Here is a 14,632-nt window from a genome sequence, read left to right on the forward strand (position 1 = left end):
AGAAAGAAAGAAAGAAAGAAAGAAAGAAAGAAAGAAAGAAAGAAAGAAAGAAAGAAAGAAAGAAAGAAAGAAAGAAAGAAATGAAAAACAATGCCAATAAAGGTAGAAACTCTGCCTGGGACATTGACGAAGCACACCTGAAGGCTGTTATTTAACATCCTTCAGATGAGTCACTGTTTGGACAACAGCGATCACTGTGAGCTAATATTTGTTGAATGCCAGACATTCTTTCAGACATTACTAGAGAAGGGCAGTGAAGATTCTCATAAGCTGATCATGCTCTTAAGGGCTTCTGTTGGTAACAAGCATTTACTATACTATTTTCCTCAATGGTTTCACAAGGCCAGCCAAGTGGAGAGGAGGGTGGTGCTGTGATGGAGAGGCCGAGGAACAGCATTTGGTATCTTGACTTCCACGGGCATGTGTCCAGGCCTAGGCTATCATGAAGGAGCAAAGGTACTCAGTGCTTCCGAATAAACAGAATTCTTCATTTGAGCAAAGAAAAAGCCATTTGGGGGGTGCCTAACTTGCTCTGAGTGGGCCATTTTCTCCAAGCCCCTGTGGTGTGGAACTGTGTATAACTGGGCACATTTGGAGAGGTTACCTTGCCGTTGCTTCCTTCAGTCCATTAATATGGAAAAAGCACCTCTCACCACACCATCAGCTTAAACTGTTGGATCCTGTCTAATAGCCTAAGCAAGCTAATGGACAAAGCCCCTGGAGAGTTTTCAGGTGAGCGAGAAACAGAAGGCTGCTTGGCAGAAAAAGAAAGAGGAGTTAAAGCTGGGTTTTGTTTTGATTTGTTTTGTACCTTAATGCAGTCTAAAGGCAACTTTTAAGATATAGAGCAAATTCTTTTTTTAATTAGCTAAAACCATGTTCCTTCTGTCACCTTTCTAAGAAACCATCTTTAATTGTTCCCCTTCATAATTCTTCCCACGTTGGGCCACTTCTTAGGAATTTCAGAAATGATTCAAAATCAGTACAGTAGGGAAAAAAATATTTATTTTCTAAAGTCATTACCTTGACAGGCAAAACACAGCATTTTCTCAATTTCATTCAGAAATACACTTTAAAAACTACATAGACCAATGTGGCCTGCCCAGATAAATATTTAACATGGTAAATATAAGGAATAAATTGTTTGAATATAAATATCTATAAAAAAATAAGTACATCAACATTGAATCCCACCTCTTCCATTTGCCAGTTATTTAAAGGAAAATAGTTCTACTGCTTTAACACGTAACCCGTGTTTACGCTTTGATGTCTTTCACCAACAACCCTATACCATTGTGCTTCCAAACACCAAAGTGAGAGAATCTCCTGATTCAGTGATCTTTTTTCTTACGGATCAGAGCTAGTAGATTACCACAAAAGTGTTGTATCTACTCCTGACACATTAGACCAGACTTCTGTGAGGCCAGGATTGAGTGTGAAGATTTTCAAGGAGGGGGTAGCAGGAAAGGGAAGAGTTTGGGGGGCAATAATTAAAGCTGGGGACATACTTCTGTCAGAGTGCAATACGTGTGAGGTAGACTCATATTTAGGAAACACATCCTGATTGACAGTAGTAACAGTTTCTTTCAGTTTTGCATTTTGTGGATTAAAAAAAAAAACATTTTTTTTCACTTGAGTATGTTTTCAATTTGTGCATTCCTTAGAAAAATCTTTGCATGGCTTTTGCAGTTTCTCCCTGAAATGTGCCAGGCGCCTGAGTGAGACACAAACACTCCCTTCAGACCCTCTTCAGGAACCCCACCCGCAGGTGGAGTCTCCTCTCTTCCCTGTGAAGGACACCACCATAATTTGCAAGTCATTGTTTCTCTCTGCTTTCTCTGAGTGGTCCATTGTCAGCCCTCAAGAGAGACAAAAGCAGTTACCGCTGATGGAAGGAAATGAAGACGGGTTGGGGGACTCCTTAGCAGGTCTTGGAATGTTTGGAAGGAGGACGCTGGTTCTTTGCCAGTCTGGAACAAGAAATGGTCTAAGCAGGAAGGATGCTTTGCTCTGATCCCAGCCAGTGTGGGGAGAATGCAGTCAGCCGCGCAGCGCGGCTCTCTGTGGAGGAGATGACTTCATGCAGTGCGATCTGGAATCAGTGTGTTCGGTTGTGGGTCACTTTCTTCTCTTTGTAGAGTCCAGCTTTCAGCTTGGCAATGTGAAAAGCTGTTTTGATGCTGTTGCTGAGGGCCTCCAACCTATTAAAACAAGACAAAAGCAAACAAATGTTATTTTTTTTAAAAAAAAATCATTCCTGAGCAAAAGAAACATCTAAAATTAGAATTTGGCACAAACAAATCTAAATCTGGTTCCTGGACTTTCACCACCAACCACAACAGCAAGCTACCCTTTGCTAACCTCAAGTGAAAATAAAGCCTGCCTTTTATGCCTGGAATGGGGGAGGAGGGACACAGGGAGGAAGAGTGATATGGTCATATCTAAAGGGACCTGGGCATTAAATAAAACTTTAAAGCCCAATTTTAAGGTAAACTAGAGATACTCTTTTCTTCTATGGCCCTACCCCACCCACCACCCTTACTTAGTAGGAAAGAAATAAAGAGAGATGTACACATAGGTCCAAAACAAACAGCAATCAGAAAAACCTTTTTCTCGAAGGTTTAATGTTTCCTTTTTGCAGGATAAAAAAGAAGGGAAGAACTGTAACATTGATATAGTAGATGATATAATAGAAACTAACAAAAAAAATTTTTCAAGTCAGTTCAGAAACTGTGGTTTCTGTTGACCTTAGGATCTGAGGAGCATCAGTGGCCCGGGATCATAAACATGGAAACTGCAGTGACAAGTATGAAGCCACACACAGCTGGCGATGTCCCACACTTGAGTGGTAAATGACTCAGAAGCAGTTCACGAAGGCCAGACAGTACCCAGGACATTTGGGTTCTAGAACTTCTTGCCATTGGATTTCTAGGAAAGTTCCCACAGACCATGATAGGGAAACGCGGAGAGCATGTGACAGATCTAAAAGCAGGTTTCCTCCCTCTGGGTTGTGAACCCCAAAATGTTTAGGATTTGGGAGGGTCGTTGCTGTAGATCTGCTCAGAGCAACCCAACGACATTGCCTAATCCAGGTGCTTTTCCACCCCTGCTCATGACTGACTAGAAAATGAGAGGGCTTTTTGGAATGGCGCTGGCTCTCCACCAAATGCCTTTCACTATTTAAGTAAATAAATAAACCCGAAAAACAGCATGTTCTAACTCTCACCAACCCTATCTAATGACTTTATTTTCCCTTTGGCCATTTGAATAACTGCTACTTTTTGAAGAACTTGATCATACATGACACTTTGATTAAAAAAAAAAAAAGACCATTTCCTGACATGATTTTTAATTTCTCAGGGAAAGCGGTAAATATATTGACTCAGAGAGGCCAAGGCCAAATGACCAAAAAGTGTGTCTAGATGTATTTTGTTTGGAAAATCTACCTTTCTATTGAGGGGATGTGTTAAGGATCACAAAATTGGGCAGCAGTCTGCATTCAGGACCTTCAAAAAAGTATTGGAAAGGGATTCCTTTGCTCCTTTTCATCTATAGAATATGAAGATCCCCTTTGTCTTTTAAGCCTTTCTCCCATCAAAGTAAGAATGGGGGAGCAGGCCATTAGCACTGGCCATGGGGGCTAGCTGCTCTTAGGAGCCTCTTACCGTCTTATTTTTCTTCTTTCCACCAGCTGCTGATGAATACACTTCTTTCCAAGCTTGGAACAGTCTTTTTGTTTCTTATGGTCATTCCAGCCTTTCTCCATAGTGGCTTGGTCCCTGTTAAAATACACGTAGGGGAAAACATTTCAGCAATGGTACCTTCATTTGCTCTAAATGTCTCTGTTAATCTCTCCTTTTTTAAAAAAAATATTAGAGTATAGTTGGCGTACAATATTATATTAGGTTCAGGTGTACAACATAGTGATTCAACATTTATACACCTTACGATGTGATCACCACAGTAAGTCTGGTATCGGTCACTGTGCGAGGTTATGATATTACTGACACATTCCCTGTGCTGTCCACTACATCCTTTTGGCTTATTTATTCTATAGCTGGATGCTTGTGCCTCTTATTTTCAGCGCTATAATAGGAAGAAGGTCAGGAGGCCATAAAAATGTTCTAAAGCAAAGGTTTCTTTCTACTCACCTGAGTTCTCTTCCTGCTTGGCAAAAATTCCAGCACTTCTTGTCTTTTTCGCTGGCACACTGGCATCTATTCCTGTAGTTTGTTGCTTTGGTAGAAAATAAATCCTTTAAGGATCGCTTGGACCTAGAAGGGCTTCCAAGTCCATATGGAACAATGTGCCTATTATCAAAAGAGAGGAACAAAATATATGAGGATAATTTATAGTCAAAATGATGCATTCTATAGGGCAAACTCATTCCATTTGGACATAAGGAGCTCACCATGTGGCATTTGGTAGAGAAATTTACCAAAGAGTCACATGCCTGTCAAGGGCCCTGCGCGTGTCTACCCAACCAGGAGAAACCAGTTTTTCTAATTCAATGAAATTCCATTACAACTTTTAACAAAGTTCAATTTCTTCTCGACATAAGCAGCATTGTTTTTTGTCCAAAATTATGACATCCCTGCTTTGGTGTCTGTTTCATATTTTCTTCCTTTTTTAATGGTCTATTTAGTTAACAACTATGGGGGGAAGGAAAAGAGGGACTTCAAAACCATTCAAAACCATGACTGACAAGATTTTGAAAACCTATTTTCAATTGAAATCACATGATAATAGTAGACATGCCCCTGAGGGGGCAGGAGACATACTACGCCCTGGTTTGCACATGGCCTGCACTCTGGTGATATGACTATAGAAGGTAGGTGTCTTTGCCAGGATGCTCTCCAGTAATTTCCAATGTGTCTGTTTTGATTCTCACCTAAGAAATCAAGTCCTTCCCTTGGAAGAATCACCTTAGCAAACATTAGACTCAAGGTGGCTAGGGTTTGGTTTGATTAGATTTTGTTTGGATTTTGGTCATCCCTCGCCATGCTAGGTCACTGTAGGCACAATAAGTGTGGTTTTGTTTGTGGTGCTGATGGGTGAACTAGCTTTCAGCATGAAGAGGGAAAAAGTGCTTTCCTCACTCTAGAAGCAGAAGAGAAATCTATGGACTGTGTTTCTATCATGTCTAGAAATGAGCTTTTCTAATAAGAAAGTACAGAGGAGTCAGGACATCCAGGTTCTAGGTCTAGCACTGTCACAAACTCATTCCTGCTCAAGTGACTTCAATATTTTGGGTCTTAGTTTTTCTATAAGTGAAATGAGGGCCTAGATTATAAATGTCTACAATCGCTTCTGCCTCTTAAGCCTCTACCCTCCCATGAGACAGCATATGATGTCAGCAACTTATTCCCTAAACCCAGGCAGATGCCACTGAAAAAAACATGCTCCCAACCCCCCATACTTAGTTTCTCCTCAGAAATGTGTGTCAGCCTTCTGCTAGCCAGCAGATCTTCCCATCTGTCCTGTCATGAGTGGTCTGAGCCATAGCTCTCAGAAGACCCTACCCTGTGTTGCCAAGAACCAAAGAGGAACGGAAGGACACTGTCTCCACCCAACGTGGCACTTCCATTGTCAGAAACGCAAACCAGGAGCTTCCCCGAAAAGGAGCCAGCCTGACTAGGGTCCAGTCTCTGCTGAAGCCAGGGCTGAGGGATGACTAGAGTTACGATGCCCTCTAGAGACTCACTCGGGAGTGTTGACCCAGATAATGTCCAGATGGCAGAAGTAGACACACTCTTTATCCATCAAAGAAGAGCAGGAACAGCGCTTGGAGCGGCGGCGGGGCCGCCAGGGTGCACTGGGAGACGGCTTCTCCCCTCCGCCGTCTGCTCCGGTGCTGAGCTCAGCGCCCAAGACGGCTGCGGAGAGAAAGACCAGGTCAGGGGGGATGTCTCCTCAGAGGCACGGGACACGCTCCATCACAGGGCAGACCGGGATCTAGCAGAGCGCGTAAAAGCGGATGAAGCAAGCGCACAGCCAGCCTTCAGCAAGAAACATAGAGGAAAGGGGCTCTTTATTTTTTCCCTCCCTATCATGACTTCTACCTTTACCCCTACTGCCTCATCCACTTTCAGAGAGATTATACAAGTGTAGGGGGAACAACCACCTGCAAAGGGCCTTACCAGGCGGCCCGTTAGAAATCTGGGTTGGCTTCTGCATGGAACTTAGTAGGACAGCAGAATCACCAGTGGCTTAAAATAGGCGACGACCAAAACTCTAAAATTAAGTAAATCGCACTGCTTCGTTCTAGGCTCACAGCCACCTCCCCATGCAGTATGACCTTCCCTTGAGGGGAGCACCCACCCCTTCACACCTCGTGTAGGGCAGGGAGTAGCCTAGACAATATATACCCTTAAAATTAGGTGGAGGTCAAGCGCTTTAGGGAGATGATCGGAGGGAAAGAAGAGAAATCAGCTTTACAACGTTCACTCCAGGAGGTCAGCTCCACAGAAACCGCTGACATAAGGTGAGGCTGAGCAGCAGCTCAGGGGACCTAGTCCAGCTTCTGTGGATGCTGAGTCCCGAATCTCCGCACAGCCTGGTATGTGTGGGATCACTGCCTCCCCCTCCCCGCTGCAGCAAGGGCTCCTCTTCCTGACAAGTTAGCCAAGCAGCTTATCTGCCCAATTTTGTACGTTTCAAATGATCAGACACATTCCAGGATTTTCATTCCCTTGACATCCTTTCTCTTTAGTCAGGGTCACGAAAAGACAAAAACAGTGCACTGACCCTAGAAGGGGGAACGGGGCAGATGCACATGTCTTATCTAAATCCTTAAGCAGCCAAGATTTAGCCCAGTTCCCCTCCTAGGACAGGTGAATAAAACTGAACATAGAGCTCACACTGTTTAGGGTGCCAAAAATCTGCCAAAAGAAACCCAAAGTCAATAATGACAAATTTTTAAAGAAAACATCTGCTTCACCCTGAAACCGCCTGAGGGGTGATTCAATAGGCTGCTCCGGCAGGTGATTTTTACTGCTCAGATACTGCGTGAATGACTTGAATAAAATTCCTTGGCTTTAAGCTTAAATGTTTAAATATTTTACACATTAACACACTACTAAAACAGTATCTGAATGAGATATACATTTCTATGTGTCCTATTACCTGTATGAACACATATATCGCAAATATACATTTGGCTAAATTAATCTTGTCTTTACATTTCTTGAGTTATATTGTTAAAAGCCAAGGAAATACACTATGCAATAATGACCATGTGATTTTAATGCTATAGGAACCATGGTATTCAATAGAGGAATTTTTTTCCCACTAGAAAACTGAAGTAGCTTTAAATGATAATTCCCAGATATCTGATATCTGAGCTGCAGTAATAAAAAAAGGGGGGGGGGAAACAGAAGCAAGGAAAGCATTAAAGTGGACAAGAAGACGTTAACATTCAGAGATTTACAAGTCGACGTGCCTACCTGTTTCTGGAGCTCCCTGGAAAGCCACAAACAGCAGAGAGAAAATCATAGGGAAATAATCCATTCTGTAAAAGAGGTCAAAATTCCTCCCCTGCAAGTTAAACCCGAAGGAAAAAAACGAAGAAAAACGGCTTCAGTTCCCTCAAAGCGCTTCTGGTTACTCTGATCTCAAAGCGATCCTTCAGCCTAAGTGCTCGTTAATGGGGAGAAAAAGGAGTTTCTGCCAGGAGGGAAGGCAGTGGGAGCGGTCTGAAGACGCACGCGGCGGGTGGCTTGCGGGGACAGCAGCGGAGACCCGAGGACCCTCGCAGCACTCGCTCCAGCGCAAATGCAGAAGCGCGTCTGACTTGGACAGCTCTCTGCCGGCTTTTTATATTGAACCCCTATAGAGTGGGGGTAAACAGCTCCAACTTTATTCCAGCCCCAGACAATGTTATTGTGTTATTAGTCACCAACAGGCAACGTGCAGCCGGAGATAAGGCCAGGCTCTAAAGGAAATCGCTGCTAACTTCAGAGGCAGACGCCCGCCGTCTGACAATTCAGGGGCAGGGCTAAGAAAAAGAAAATACCCATTGGAGACCTTTGGTAAACCTGCCCGTGCGGAGCTGGAGTCTGCTTCCCCTTTGCAAGCTGCCAGCCCCAGAGTTCAAGAATCAGAAAAGGGACTCCAGAAAAGTCATACCATTGGTATGAAAAGTATGAGCTGCAGTTTAAATAGATTGTATTGTGTGCGGGAATTTTTTTGTAATTGTTGTTCACTTCATTTTCCTTTTATGTCTCTCCGATTTCTTAGTGTTGATAAAACAAGAGCATGTTCTCCATTTTCACTCCCCCCCTACTGGGGGTCAAATTATTTTGGCAGATCAACGTGTTTTTCTCTTATTCCAAGCCCCCTCCCCTAACTCTTTTTTGCTGAAGTTCTTTGCTTCCACGGTGAAAAAGCTCGGTGAGAGAATGGCAAGGAAAGGAAGTTTATTTTTAAAAAAAAATTAGAGCCCTTTCAGGCACATACCCAATCTTTTCAGCATTACTGATTAGAATCCCCTCCCCAAGGATTTGTCTGCGTCCATTCTTCTTCCCTTGCCTAGAACGCCCTACTTCAATAGCACCACCCTTCAGAAATAGCAGGAAAGGAACGCCAGGGGGAGACGAAGAGCTACAGGGGCTGATGTTTTCTGAGGACAAAAAGTAAAACGCCTTGGCTTCCAACTGAAGGAATCTCAACCTGAGGTGAGAGCTGACAAAGGGCAAGGGATAGCGCCTAACATAAGATGGGGGGATGTCCCTTACACAGGGACATCTTTTCTGTTTTTTTTTCCTTTGATTTCTTCGTTTAGGGCAAAGGGGTGTTTTTGTATAGGGTTAGGTGAATATGCAATGAGGGTGGTGTTGGGAAAGAGGAAATGGCTATGCTGCATAAGGGGATCAGATAATACCTCACATTTAATAATATGTCCACATTTCCAAAGCAGTTTCTGGTCTATTTAATCTTGAAATATCCCCTGAGGTACCCACAGGGCACTAACTGCAGAGGTGACAGCTTGCTGTAATGTACAAAGCAAAATATAAATGTAAGACATTGGTATTTCAATTAGCCTCATCTTTCAAGTGACAAAACTGAAGCACCAGTTTCCATGCTCCACCAAATTTCTCACCATGCCTCTGAGTAAGGCCTATGGGATAAGTTTAAGACATCTCTGCACAGGAAGAAAATGAGTCTACATCTAGCGTGTAGGGACTCCATCAAATAGGGGCTTCCTCCACGTCTTCATCTTGTTTTACCCCAACTTCCTCCTCTGTGGAAGGGGGGAGCAGGGAGTATTCAAGCGTAGACCCATTTCCAATACTCAAGAGGAGGCCATGAACTGTGTGTGTCTTCCTCCTTCTCCCAGCTTGTCCTTCACCCCTAGAATCGAAAGGAGAGAATGCACCCCAATACCAAAGCTGTGGACCTGAGCACACTTGGGCCCCTTGGATCTCCCTAGAAGTCACCACAGTTGGGGAGACAGTCACAGTAGCAGTGTCAGTTCCATAATGAGATCTGTCTCATAAAGTGTCCCACTGCAGCAAAAGCCGGAGATGGGGGAGCGGCAGAATCCCTGTCTCCCACACCCACACCCAGAGAGGCCTCCACCCAACCCCTAGGGCCTCTGCTTGGGCTCTCTGCTTCCTCCCTATGCTTACATCAGCCCAGTCCTGGGGGCTGGGGAGAACACAGCTCCTCTAGAACTGGGTGGCACCAAGCAGGAAGCCAGCTCTAGCCCCCTCAGCTCTGGCCAGTGTGTCCCAACCTCTTCCCCCCAGCAAACCACAGTAACAGCAGAGGAAAGGTGATATCACATTCACAAGATTCAAGCTTCCCTCAGCAAGGAGCAGGTGGTGAGGGAATTGTGTCTTGCCAGGGGTCACACACACACACACACACACACACACACACACACTCTCTCTCTCTCTCTCTTTTTTAACCTCCTGGCAACTTTGACAGAACACTGGCCACAGTCAGGACCAACCTGTCCTAAGCTCCTCCCTGGAAACTACCACCCTCCAGCAAAGGAGCCCTTCTCTCCACAGCCACCCCCACCTTGGTAGGCTGCCTTTGCAGGTGCCAGCAGCACCCAACAAATCAGGTAGAGAAGTGAAGCAAAAGGAAACTGCCCAGATGCCTTTCCAGAGCTCTCCTTCCTCTCCTCTCTTGTCTGTCATCTTGTGAATGTATTTTAATTATAAACACAAAAAGTGAGTGTCAATGATCTGCCCCTCACCCCTCTCCCAGGGCCTACTAGGGCTCTGCTAAAGTAAATGCTCAGGGTTTCAGACCTGGGAGGTTCCCATCGTTCCAAGTACAATCTTGGCCTACCTCTTTGAATCCTGAGTTTCTAAGATGCGTACGGGCGTGTATGTGTGTGTATTTCCACTTCTTTTCCTTTGTGTGTCATGAGGAAATAGTGGTATCTGCCTTTTCTGCCCATCTCTCCATCTCTGCCTCTTGCAGCAGCCCCTTTTTCTTATGGTAGATGGAAGGGGAAGCCCCTTTCAAGCCCAGAGAATTCAGCTATGGCACTGCCAGGCAACCACCCAGTAAAAACGTTTCCCAAGGAGCTGGAAGGGGAGGGAGAAAGAACCTCAACAAACCAGTTTTACAAGCTAGATGCTCCCACCTCTCCTCCACTTGAAGCATTGCTGGAGAGGGAGGTAGGAAAGGAGGAGGTTAAAAGAGCTGGACACAGTAGTGAGTGTGGAGATCCCACCTCTGTCCACAGCCCCCCACCCTGCCCCTCCAAGATCTAAGCGGGAGGGGGGGGGAAGGCTCTTTGTAGCCACAGTCTTCCTCAGAGAGGAAAGGGAAGGGAGAGAATAGGTTAAGAAGATGGCTTTCCCCCCCAATAGAACAGTTTGTTGTTGCTGTTCTTGCTTTTGATGTAACACTTGAATACTAGAAACTATTTGATAAAGGAGTTTTTAATGTGTTTCTTTCTGTATCTTTTGCTATGTATTAATAGATATCTATAAATAAAACACCCTGAGCCTCAAATGCAGATACTACACAGTAGCAAAGTGTACTGTTTTTAGCACTCTTCAGCTTTGCTCTTTCTCAACTTTTGCGTAATAAAATTTGCAACTTTGCCAAGCCAATAAATCTGTGTGAGCTGTTACATTTAGCTCAGCAAAAAGAACAGCCGTTAGGTTGCTTGACACCAGCACAAAAGAATGGGGAACTAGTTTATTGCAGGCACTGAGCCTGGTTTAATCGTATATTGTTGACTATTTCACGTTGCTGCTTTGCATAGGGCTGTTGTGAAAGATTTGCACTAAGACATTCCTCCATGATACTTTACACATCTCCGTGAGTTGTGAACCTCCACAGCTTCTTTCCACAGTCCAAATTATAATGGTTGATTCAGCACAGGAATGGGATGATGCTCCCATAGATTCATCCCATGCATTTGAAAACATATAATGTATGCAACTCCACTTCCTTGACACTAGCATCCATAAGATAATAACAGTTAGCAAGTGTTTAGTTTAAAAGAATACATCCCAGGGCCAGCCGAGTGGCGCATGGGTTAAGAGCTGGCTTGGAATGCCAGCTCTGAGCAGCAGGGCCCCAGTTCAGATCCCACATGAGGGCCAGTGACATTGCCCTCTACAGCTTAGATGGTGAGCAGCAGCTCGACCTGGAGCTGGGCTGCCATGAGTTGCCGGTGACGGCGTAGGCTGCAGCCTCTGCTGTAGTGGGTTGCCATAAGCTACTGTGTGTAGCCAGCAGCCAGCGTGAGCTGCCAAGAGCCACTGTGAGCGGCCATCCAGAAGCCGGTGACCCATCTGCCTCATCTGGGAAGAGCGCAATGATAATACCAACATGGACCAGTGAAGCGACGTCCTCCACAACTAGACTGAAGAACAAAAAAAGAAAGAACAGCAACTCGTCTGTTCCCCTTTCCCCAATTCCCCAACACTGTTCCTCTCCCCCAATTCCCCAATAAAATCTTTAAAAAGAATACATCCCAATTCTTAAATTTAGCATTTTCCAGTCATTCATAAACCTCTTTCACAACTTTTACCATATTTGTGTGCCACCCATACATTTTTAACTAAATAGTTTTCCATCCAACTAACTGACTCAGTTCTTTATTTGAGTAATTTTAAGGAAACTTACTATCACTACTATCCTAAGCAATAATATACATGATATCATGGTTTGTATGGTTAAATAATATGCATACTTATATGGTTAAATAATGTACAGAAATAATAGTTTAATACATGTTAAAATAAACATAATTATTGTGTGTTTATTAAGCTATTGGAAATAAAATATATTCAACCATGTACCTTATAAACCAACACCATCATGCTTACCACTCTCGGGGACCACTGTTCCTTCCACTACAATGTCTTATACCTTATTATGTTAAGAATTAAGCCTGGTTCAATTCTACTCTCTGACTTCCACTTTCCAAGATAAGCTCAAAATATTCCACATCAAACCCTTACATGGATGCACCTCAAAGAAACATAAGTTCTGACGTCCAGAATCTAGAAAAACAAAGAGTTTATATATCCCCAAATTTCCTAGTTAATACTTCCTCTTGGCCATCATTCCAATATTTTGGCAGTTGTCCTTTACTGTATTTTAAACCCTCTATCCTGAATGGAAATACCCTTTCTGAGTGTTTTCACGGATAAACACCTCCCCCCCCGACACACACACACACACACACACACACACACACACACACATATTTGAACCTGTAGATTGGAAACGGAGAGTAATTGTAATATGTCACACATCAGAGAGAGACTAGAAAAATGTGATGGTCAATGATTGCCTCCCCCTGTTTTTATCTTTAATTTTAATTCTATGTCATTTATGACGTGTGGAACTAAAGGGATTCTAATGTCAGGGTAAAAACGATGACCACTTGAGTGTGAGTGGACTACAATCGAGTCATTTCATTCAGCCTGATTTGTGTAGTCATTCTAGACAAGCCCATTCTGGAGTGCAGGAGCCATAGAAACACAATACCTACCTTCATGCTTTCTTAAGCAAATTGCATGTCTGTGGCAATCAGTAGGCTGACTCTGGTTTTAAGTCCACTGCTGTCAGAATCCTGTTTATGACTGCATTTAATTCTGATTGTCCATTTCTTTTTTGTTTTTCAAGAGTTTCTTGTAGAATGGTAGTTACCAGGGGTTGGGGGTTGGGGGGTGAAGGAAATGGGATGATGCTGGTTAAAATCCCAGTTAGAAGATGAGTAAGTTCTTGGGATCTTACACACAGCATTGTGATTATAGTCAACAATACTGTGTTATGTACTTGAAAGTTGCTGAGAGTACATCTTAAATGTTCTCACCACAAACAAAAAAGATAATTATGTGATATGATAGAGATTTTAGCTAATGCTACAGTGGTAATCATTTGCAATAGATAAATGTATCAAATCAATATATTGTACACCTTAAACTTACACAGTGTTATATGTCAATTATATCTTAATAGAGTTGAAAAAAATTTCTTTCTCACCACATGTATAATGGCAAAAAATAAGCCAAAAGTCTAAGCTCTTTCCTAACTTCTGTGTAATAAAAGGCCTTTGGTGTCCTGCTGAAATTTTAAAAGATATCCTAGGAAAGTAGCAAGAAAAGGATTCATTTGAAATTCATTTTCATATTAGAAATCTGAAACAGGAAAACATCTATTATTCAATTTCTCTAATTTCTTGTGCATATATGTGTATTGAACACCCCCCCCCCCGGGTATCAAAAGTAATTCTAGGTTCTTTCTATGTTCCAATGTCAAGGTAAGGTGCACTTATATTCATAAGTCAATAGGCTGACATGGGATTAATAAAAGCCATCAGGGGAAAAGCAACAATGGGCGAAGTAAGAACAACTTAGGGACCTACAAGGAAGCGAGGGCTATAATGAGACTAGGTACTAATTGATTCAAAAAGTAATCTTGCAATGAAAGAGGCTGAATGGAGGTTTTAAAGGATAGCAGGAAATATCTTCAAAGATGAGAGGAATTAGGAGCTGTACCGAAGGACAGGAAATGGCTACGAGGGGCAGAGAATTTTAATGAGACATTTTGGTTATTGGATTAATAGTTTCAGTGGGACCAGATGGTCAAGGATGATGAGAGAAAGATTGTGTAGGTGACATATGCAGTTACTTTTTTCAATATCTCTGTAATGTGCCAATAGAATGTAGAATGTCTGTAGTTTGCTGAAGAAAAAGCCATAGGAACCATGAAAAGCTCTTCTTAGTATAATACATAAACTCAGATGATTTTGACAGTTCATTGTGTGGGCTATGTCGCCATTAAAAAGTCTGGATTTTATTTGTATTAAAAATATTAAATGAGTTAAAATTATTCCCACATTTTGCAAATATCCTTTTTGGACTCAGCCATTTGCAGGAGGAAAGAAATCTTCGCCATAGAGTTTTAGAAAAGTCCTCTGGCTTCTACATGTCTTCTTTTCTCTCTTTCTTTCATGAGAAAAAAATTTTTAAAAAAAATTTAATACAAGGATTATTTTCATTATTCCTACCCTCTGCCTCCCTGCAAATAATTCAAATCTCCTTCTCTAAACTTAAAGAAGAAAATTTCTTTTCAAATAATATTTTTTTCCCCAAACATGAATATGCAGTGAAAAAGGAAAGAATATTTATTACTTGTTGTCATC

At 42.8% G+C, this 14,632-nt stretch overlaps 1 protein-coding gene across 1 annotated transcript; it reads right to left on the reverse strand.

Moving 5' to 3' along the window:
- Positions 1-1,347: 1,347 nt before the first annotated feature.
- EDN1 (endothelin 1) lies at positions 1,348-7,948 on the reverse strand. Its single transcript, XM_019630793.1, has 5 exons — positions 7,446-7,948; positions 5,705-5,876; positions 4,152-4,310; positions 3,666-3,779; positions 1,348-2,201 (listed from the first exon to the last, which is right to left on the reverse strand). Exons 1-5 carry the CDS (start codon positions 7,507-7,509, stop codon positions 2,099-2,101), a joined length of 612 nt encoding a protein of 203 aa, XP_019486338.1. The 5' UTR covers positions 7,510-7,948; the 3' UTR covers positions 1,348-2,098.
- Between the last annotated feature and the right edge of the window lie 6,684 nt (positions 7,949-14,632).

This window comes from Hipposideros armiger, unplaced genomic scaffold, assembly GCF_001890085.2.
Source record: "Hipposideros armiger isolate ML-2016 unplaced genomic scaffold, ASM189008v1 scaffold_946, whole genome shotgun sequence".
In the NCBI taxonomy this organism is placed as follows: domain Eukaryota; kingdom Metazoa; phylum Chordata; class Mammalia; order Chiroptera; family Hipposideridae; genus Hipposideros; species Hipposideros armiger.

Bases quoted from the DNA above. Each gene is read 5' to 3' on its own strand.
- EDN1 (XM_019630793.1), bottom strand. From the start codon at position 7,509: ATGGATTATTTCCCTATGATTTTCTCTCTGCTGTTTGTGGCTTTCCAG. The intron at 4,311-5,704 runs GTGAGTCTCTAG...TTTTGATAATAG, and splicing joins ATCTGGGTCAACACTCCCGA to GCACATTGTTCCATATGGAC. The intron at 2,202-3,665 runs GTAAGAGGCTCC...TTGTTTTAATAG, and splicing joins GAAAGAAGAAAAATAAGACG to GTTGGAGGCCCTCAGCAACA.